General features: G+C 49.4%; 1 protein-coding gene across 2 annotated transcripts; it reads left to right on the top strand.

Annotated features, from left to right (window-relative positions):
- The first annotated feature begins 524 nt into the window (after positions 1–524).
- On the top strand, positions 525–8,087 carry ZNF367 (zinc finger protein 367). 2 transcript variants are annotated; one of them, XM_042788079.1, is made up of 6 exons: positions 525–645; positions 981–1,331; positions 1,893–2,043; positions 4,212–4,331; positions 4,733–4,871; positions 5,439–8,087. In XM_042788079.1, the coding sequence occupies exons 2-6, from the start codon at positions 990–992 to the stop codon at positions 5,677–5,679; spliced, it is 993 nt and encodes a 330-aa protein (XP_042644013.1). In that variant the 5' UTR covers positions 525–645; positions 981–989; the 3' UTR covers positions 5,680–8,087. The 2 variants fall into 2 exon arrangements, with proteins under 2 accessions (XP_042644013.1, XP_042644012.1); XM_042788078.1 differs by lacking the exon at positions 525–645 and having other exon boundaries at positions 781–1,331.
- The last annotated feature ends 467 nt before the right edge of the window (positions 8,088–8,554 follow it).

The following is an 8,554-nucleotide window of genomic DNA, read 5'->3' as shown; positions in this document are numbered from 1 at the left end:
CTCCGCAGCCGTTACGGCCGCGGTACCTCCCGGGGGGGGCGGGAAAGCGGCAAGCGCGCTGCCAGCTCTGCCCGTCACAGAGGGGCAGGGGATCCCCCCCCGGCCCCCCGCCGCGGGAAAGAGAAGCCGCCGCTGCAGCGGCCCCTTTAAACCGGGCGCGCGCCAAAGCGCCCCCCGCGCCGATTGGTCCGGACACCCCGGCCGCGGCCAGCGCGCGCGCCAAGCCCGCCCGTGCGCGCCAGCCCCGCCCCCCCCGCCGTGGCGGGCCAATCAGCGACTCCTCCAAGCAGGGAGCCGCGGCCGGGCGGGGCGGGGCCCGCGGGGCCACTCAGTTTCGAATTCCGCCCGCGAGCCGGGCGCCCGCCCAATAGGGCGGCAGGAGCGAAGCCGCGTCCCGCCCGGGCCCCGCTCCCGAGGGCGGGGAGGCCGGCTTCCCCGCCTCGCGGTTGGTCGGCGGGAACCGCCGCTCTGTGACGCTGGCGCCGTGTCGGATGATTGGTTACGCTCAGGCGCGAAATGTAACGCGGGAAAATCTGGGGCTCGGCCTGGGGTGTGGGCGCGGAGGGGTCGCGGCGGCGGTGGCGGCTCCTCCTCGGGCATCGCCGGGACCGGGACTGCCAGCGGGGCAGGCGCCGCTTCGGAAAGGTGCGGGGAGGCTGCGGCAGCTTCACCCCGGCCGTTGCTATGGCCGGGGGCCGCCGCTGACTTTGCGGATCCGCTCGGGGGTAGCGGCGGGGGAGGGAGGGGGGAGGGAGGGGGAGGGGGGGCGGGCGTAGCGCACCGAGACCCCGCCGGGAGCCGCCGCTCCGGGTGATGAGCGGCTGAGGCGGGTCCGGGCGGCGACAGGTGGCGGCGGCCGCGGGACCCCCGTGCCGCTCCGCACCCTCTCAGCCCGGGACGCGCGCTCGGGCCGCGGGGCCGAGCCACCGCGGAGCGCCCCCGCTCCTTCACCCCGCCCTTCCCGCGCCGGTGTCCGCCAGGCGTCGGCGATGGCGGAGCGGCTGCCGCCGGGCCCCCGGGTGATTTTTTGCCAGGACTCCCCGAAGCGCGTTCTGGTCTCCGTCATCAAAACCACCCCGATCAAACCCACCTCGCGGGGGGGCGGTGAGGAGCCGCCGCCCGTCCCGCCCGTCCCCACCAGCCCGGGCTTCAGCGACTTCATGGTCTACCCCTGGCGCTGGGGCGAGAACGCCCACAACGTAACCCTCAGCCCTGGCGTCACCGCCGTCCCCTCGGCCCTCCCGCCGCCCCGCGGGGGAGCGGGCAGAGCTCCCGCCAGCGACGAGGAGAAGGCGGGGAGCCCGGGCGGCGGCAGGCACCGGCACCTGAAGGTGAGTGCGGGGCTGGGGTGGGGCGGGGAAAAGAGTGACTCCGCGCCGCGCTCCCCTCCCCCGCCGCCGCCCGGAGATTTAAAGTGAAGTCACTTCCGGCAGCAGCGCGCGCGCCCCGGTGCCGTTCGGTGGGAGGAGGCGGCGGCGGCGAGGGGAGGCGGGGGGGGGCGGCGGCGAGGGGAGGCGGGGCGGGGCGCCCAGCCGGGAGCCGCCTGCCCGCCGGCGGAGCGGTGCGCTGCGGGCGGGGCTCCTGACCCTCCTTCCCGCGTTTTAAAATTATATATTAAAAAAAAAAAAAAAAAGGGGGGGAGGGGAGGGGGGACACGGCAAAAAAAAAGTTTGTCTTCTATTTCGTCCGTTGCTCCCCGTTTCTCTGAGCGCGCGTCAGAGCGCTGACGTCGCCTCGGGGCCACCTGCCGGCCGCCGGTTTGGTTACCGGCCGCACCGCTGGCTTAAAAAGTCTCTGCAGGGAAAGTTGCGTTTTGGCGGGGGTCGGGAGGGAGGCTAACCTGCGGAGGCGGGGACGTGCGGGATTTGAGTTCCGTCGTTATTTCGATGCAGGATGGGATAAGGCGTGGCCGCCCGAGAGCTGACACCGTCCGTGACCTGATCAACGAAGGGGAGCACTCTTCCAGCAGAATACGTTGCAATATCTGCAACAGGGTCTTTCCGCGGGAGAAGTCGCTTCAGGCTCACAAACGAACTCACACCGGTGAGTAAAGGGAAGGTTCGTTTTCATAGCTGGTGTGAGCAGCTCAGGAAGCAGCAGGGAAGAAATTAAAAAAACGACAGAAAAACGGCAACAAGCCACCAAAAAACCCCAGCAAACTTAGCCTGTTAATATTTTATTGTAACTGTTAAATTAATCATACTTTTCTTCCAATGCTTGTTAGTACAGTCAAAGTCATTGTAACTGTGTGTCATGGTGAAGCGTAGCAGCAATTTGGACTATAATAGGATAGGCAAATTGCGTAAATATTTTTGCTGCTGTCACAGGCTTACTGTGTAAGAGAGAGAACTTTTCTGAGCTTGGTGCTCTGTACGTGGTAGCACATTTTATTCTGGCTTTACCTGTGGTTGCTTTCCTTCTCGCTGGTGTGTTCTCCACAGAGCAGCTGAAGTGCAGCTGTAAGAGAAGACGGGAACTTAAAAAGTGGCTGTGTGAGCCTACACAGGAACAACCACAAAACCACCGATGAAATGCAAAGAGGGAATTTATTCTCATTACCTTGTGACCCAGGGGATCTCCACAGAGGCATGCAAGCAGGGCTGCAGGCACGGCAGAGCACAGTCCTTGCTAGCCAGAGAGAAGGAAAAGCTTGCAAACCTTTTGCTTTTGCCTGTATAGATCAGGGATTTTTGCAGGTGTAGTTTTCCACCATGCTTTGATCTTCCAGCAGCAGGGCAAGCATCTCAAGGATATTTGATAATGTGCCTCTGAGTCTACCGCAGGCCTATGTTATCTAAACACAGACATTCTACCCTTCAGGCACACAAAGCTAAACCAACAATTAGTAAGATGTTCTTCAGCACCCCAACTGCAAGTCAGTTGAGCATGTTTACAGTTGTTCTGCTGATCTCCCATCTTTAAGCAGTGTAATCCCGTAGAAGTGTAGAGAAAAGAGTTCAAATGCTTAAAGTCACCATCAGGTTGTCACTCCCATCACCTACAATTTCCTGGGGTGGAGGTGGTCACACTAATTTACTGAACCATATGTAGAAGGCAACCTGAAGCTTGCTTAACATGTACGATCAACTCAATAGCCTGCTGAGTTTGAACTGAACATGAGATAACTGTTTTTTTAAACTAAATGAATAAAGTTTGTTTTTTTTTTTTTTTCTCTCTGGTTCCAGCAGGACTCTGTCTTTGCAATTGAGTGTGAATTAATGTGTCTCAATACAGATGCAACCACCAACACTCCCCCCCACATGCTCAAAAAAACCAAACAAAGCCCCAGATAAGCCTTTGCTCCCATGGTCTCTTTTTCTGACTCAAGTCACTAAGACTAATCTAGATATTAATATTAAACAGTGTCCTCAGGTTCTTTTGTCAAAAGACGTTTTTATTTCACTTGGTTGTATTACGTGTTGAACTTGCATTGAACTACTTAACTGAGCAGAGTTTACTCTGGTGTTATTCCTCTGACTTACTAAGTCAGCATCACCCTTGACTCGTCGTCCTTCCCGAGGAGCAGTGGCATAGCATGCCTTCACTCAGCTGCACGCAGTCAGATCCTCTTGAGGGAGGAGACACCTGCAATCTGTTCTCATTGCAGTTTGCATGGGGAGGTCTTCCTGGATGAATGGCCTAAGAAAGCTTTCTTGGTTTAAAGCTGGAATAAGTTTCTCTTGTGACTTCCATTTATCCATTACGCCTTTTCTCAAATAGTCTTCCCTAATGAGATATTTCTACAACTTTGTACGTTACTGTTGAACTCAGTTATTTCACCCTAGTTCAGGCTACATTAAGGATAAAACTTACCTGGTTACAACTTGAATTATGACTATTTACTCATTTTGCTTCATGCATTTCTTACTTCATAGGTGCATAGTTTCATGGGACAAAGCTTACATAGTGCTGTGCAAGAGGCTTAAATCAGAAAATATGATAAGGGAAAATATATTTTCTTTAAACTTTTTTTTTCTCCTCTGGAAATGTTTTACCCAGTAGCGCTGAGCATGTACTTCAAAGTAAAGATATGTTTGGGGTAAAAGGGGATCTCTGCTATTTGGTACACCAGGACTTTTTAAGTAGGTGCAAGTGTCTGAGTGGATAAAAGGAGAGCTTGCCTGTGTAATTCTTGAGCCAGGGACCACCACTGCATACTGTGAATCTTGTCTTGCATTCAGCTTCCAAAAATCTGTTCTGTTATTTTTAAGGTGAAAGGCCTTATTTGTGTGACTACCCAGATTGCGGGAAAGCCTTTGTTCAGAGTGGGCAGCTCAAAACTCACCAGCGTCTCCACACAGGGGAGAAGCCTTTCGTCTGCTCAGAGAATGGTGAGCCATTGAAGAAAAATTTGCAGCTTTCAGAACTAGGGTCAGTCTAGTATTGGAAATGTATGCATGTTCACATGGTAAAGATCCATGGAAGCTTCGGATTTTAATTTTGGAGGAGCTTCTAGGGAAGGGAGGAAGCCACTTAAAATCTGCATAATCATATGAAGATGTATCCACGTATTGCATGCGTTATTATGAAGGTAGGTTGTAATTTTGTCAGTTGATATTAATGTATATAATGATGGGGCATGTTATGAACCTTGCAACCAGAGCTTGCTGTTTTCAAGCAAACCTAGGGTTTTGTGAGCCAGGGAGGTCAGATTCTGCAGCATCTTCATCCCATAGGTGTTATGCTTACTCATTGGTTGGCTGCTTTCTTTAACACGTTTGTGTTTTTTAAGGCTGTTTAAGCAGATTCACGCATGCAAACCGTCATTGCCCCAAACATCCATATGCCCGACTGAAGAGGGAAGAGCTCACAGACAGGCTGAATAAGCAGCAGACGGCTGACAATAAAGCTGTGGCTGAGTGGCTAGCAAAGTAAGTTCCCTCGTGGTATCATCTTTCTCTAAATAGTTATAAGAGTGGTGTGAGAAAGCTTATTCTTAGGGGCCAGAAACCTCCCCCAACAAACCAAAACCAGCGTTCCTCCAGTACAAATCAGTCCGGCCTCGCCTTTCATTACAGAAGTGCTGACCTCCTGGTCAAAACAAAGTTCCTCATGAGACAAAGTTTTCTTCTCCCCCCCACCCCCCTGCTTAAATGCTTCTCTTTGTTTGATCAACACCTGCTAATACCTTGTTAGTTAGCCTACAGTCTTGCTGAATTTGCATCTGTATGAGGGGCAACAATTGTGTATGCCTGCTGGGAACACCATGTCGTGAAGCTTGTCACAGATGTTCACTTGGGCCCTTTACACTTAAAATACCGAATAAAGGAGGTTTCTGACAGTTTAAATACTACCATAAAAGGGCTGAGAGATAAAGCCAAATGCAGTGCTTAGTTGGATGCAAGCTAGCACTTGGGAGGTTTTTGCCAGCTTTGAATTGCTGGTGTGTGTGTCAGCCGTATATCTTTTAAAAGCATTCCCCGTATTTGATTTTGCAGATACTGGGAGACTAGAGAACAGCGTGCTCCTGCTTTGAAAACTAAAACAATGGAGAAAACAGATCAGGAACAGCAGGACCCGATGGAGTATCTTCAATCTGATGAAGAGGACGACGAAGAGGGAAACAGCGCTCATTCGGCGGCTCGCCGCCGCCGCCTCCAGGAACAGCGCGAACGCATGCACGGTGCGCTGGCTCTCATCGAGCTTGCAAACCTAGCTGTGGCACCGCTGCGACAGTAGATGGGAACAGAGTCTGCCTATATGAAATGGATATGTACTTCCTGGTGGTACTTAACCAGTTAGATCCTGAGCATAAGCTAAGCACCTTATTTGCTTCTCATAGGCTGCTATTCTGTAGAATTTATGAAGAATGTTGTTGCCCCGTCACATGGGGTGAGAGAATTGCACTTTTTGTAAGGTAAAAGACAGTTGTAAAGTTTCTAAGTCTTTTGTAAATACAGGACTGCATAATGCAGGGTTGACAAATGTACGTGTTTGTGGGAAGCTAGGTTTTGCAAGGTTAACTCATTCATTTGAAGCAGATTTCACAGAAAGCACTTTCTGAAGAAAGTGTTGGTGATTAGCAGAATGGTACACATGGCCAGAGAAGGCTGACAAGAAGAAAATTATCTGCCAATTTAAGCAAATTGTCATGGAGTGGTAGGTCTAAGATAGTGCTAAGCTGCAACAAAATCGTATTTTTCTAATGTCAGTGTATCTTTCCCTAGTATCACTGAGGCAGAAGGCAAAGTTTAGTTAATTTGCAGAGGGGAAGAAACTGCTTCATGCAGGGAACTGTAAGGTCGTTCAGGATCTTCACTGTGACTGCTCAAGGGATGAGGTTTGATTTTGCTCTCAAGTTTTCTGATTTGGTTTCAGTTGAATCTCGTGGCAGCACTTGTTATTCCTAACATGATGTTGGGAACTTTTGCACGTTTGTGGGTTTATCTGAAAATTATTAGTCTTGCAAAGTCTAGACAAAGGTAAACAATTGGTAGTATTTTTATTCAGATGTTTTTGGACCCTGTAGTGATTTGGCACTTGATTTTGTCAATAAAGGGGATATTTACAGGGTGGTATGGATATGTAGTAAACTATTGTAGATCTCTCTAGCAAACACTAAGTTTTGAAGTATTGCTTTTATATGATTATTAGCAAATAGAAGCCTTTGTACTTTCTGTGCATAAAGCCACCTTATTGCTTTACTTCAGGATAACATGCCAATTTTGTGTTCACTAACTGTAGCACAGCTATTAAACACTGCAGAAAAGTATTCCATATACAACTAGAAAATAGGCTTCCAAAGATAGTTACAAGTGTGTTAACAGTGTGATTTCATGTATTTTCCAAATAAATGAAGTTACAGAACTTTGCCTAGTACTCAAATGTTGATATAAAATGTTTAGCAGGATATCTCTTCACTTCGTGAATGTTTTATACTTTGAAACAGCATTGTCTCATGGTGATCTTTCTCTGTATTTCGCTTTGAAGGCAACCAGAGATGCCTGCCATACTGAGAAAACTCTGTTTTCGGTTTTTGGATTGGACTTTTTGTTGTGTGTTTGGTGTTCTGGTTTTGTTTGTTTGTTTTTTAAGCTACTGCTTTAGGGGATATTAATAATTTGTATGTACTGACCTGCTTGCTTTAACTCCTTCCTCTCTTTGAAGGTCAGGAAATTCGGAGAAGGGAAGCTATTTTCCCTCTTGCTTTTATAAACAAGAGGAAGAAATCATTTTGTCAATCACAATATAGACTGACCAGATGCGTACAGCTGTTCCAGAAAAGTAGGGTGATTTTACACCAGAAACTACAAGTGTTGCATTATGTTCTCGGATAGTTGATAACCTGTTGTTGAAAAATCTCATTAACCCAGTTTGTTTAAATCACGTATTGATGCACTTAACTAAAGAGTAATTGATTAATTAAAAAAACACTTTCATTGAATGTAAATAATTTTGCACCGGTGATACGGTTTAACTTTTTGTTTCAGTTCCTAAACTTAGCTGACATCAAGCTCATTTATTTCTGTTTTAAGTCTTTTAGGCTTAAAAATATGAAACAGTAGTTGTTCTAGGCTTCTTAGCCTATGTAAAATTGGTTATTCGCATGTGTAGGTTTGGAGCTTCTCAAATAAGTTAATGTTTTGACTCTTCAGTTGGCTGCATGCAAATAGTCTGATCCCAAAATGAGCCCCAAGTGCAAATCTGTTGTACTTCTGAGTCGTAACTCAGAATTGCTCCCGAGTAGTATTTCACAGGGCACAACTGTTTAATTACTGGCCAGTTCCAGACTTACTTCATTAGGATTTATTTTATTTTTTTTCCCCACCAGTCAGCTGTAATGCTTCGGGGAACTCACAGGATATTTCAAGTATGACAAGTAAAACTGAGTAGTACTCGGCTGTAGACAAAATACAGACAGCTGAAGAAGTTTCATGTTGTGACAAGTTTTGGGTAAAATACCCAACCCAGTTAAAGAAATTTGAGATGTGGAAGACTTGTATTAAGAAGTGATTACATACAAGGAATCTTGAGATGTATGGTGTTTCAAAAGTTTAAGTTGTAGTTTGTCATGACTTAACAGCAGAAGAGTGGATGTGCTGTCGTTTTGATAGACGCTTTGAATAAAAACTTGGTTGGATTTTCAAGTTTAGTGTGTGCTGTTTGGTAATTGTTGCATACTTCAGCCCTTCGTTTCTGTAATCCTGTTGGCCAGACTCGTCACGGAGCATGAAGGTGTTTATTTTCCCTGCCCGTGGAAGTCTGGCACAAGTTAACTTGCTCAAAGCAAGTTTTTTTAGAGCTTTTCCGAAGTCTGACAAACTTGCGAGGGCGCCTTGGACGCCGAGGCCGGGCCCGCGGGCGCCAGGCCGGGCGGTGTCGGGCCGCAGCCGCCTGGCCAGCCGCCTGCCCCCGGGCGCTCGGGCTCTCTCCCTGCCCCGTGGGCGAGCGCTCGGAGATGCCGAACGCCTTTTCCGTAAGGCTGGGTGAAAAACAAAGCGAGCTGCTGCCGGCTGGTGTCAAAGAGCACGGGCGAACCTCGGGGGCTGCCCCGCCGGCCTGGCGTCCCCGCGGTCACACCGCGCTGCGTTTCTCCGCCGAGCACCTTCCCCTT

The sequence above is a fragment of the Tyto alba genome, unplaced genomic scaffold (assembly GCF_018691265.1).
Source record: "Tyto alba isolate M040663 unplaced genomic scaffold, T.alba_DEE_v4.0 Super-Scaffold_13, whole genome shotgun sequence".
NCBI lineage: Eukaryota > Metazoa > Chordata > Aves > Strigiformes > Tytonidae > Tyto > Tyto alba.
This window is presented reverse-complemented; position numbering and strand designations above follow the sequence as displayed.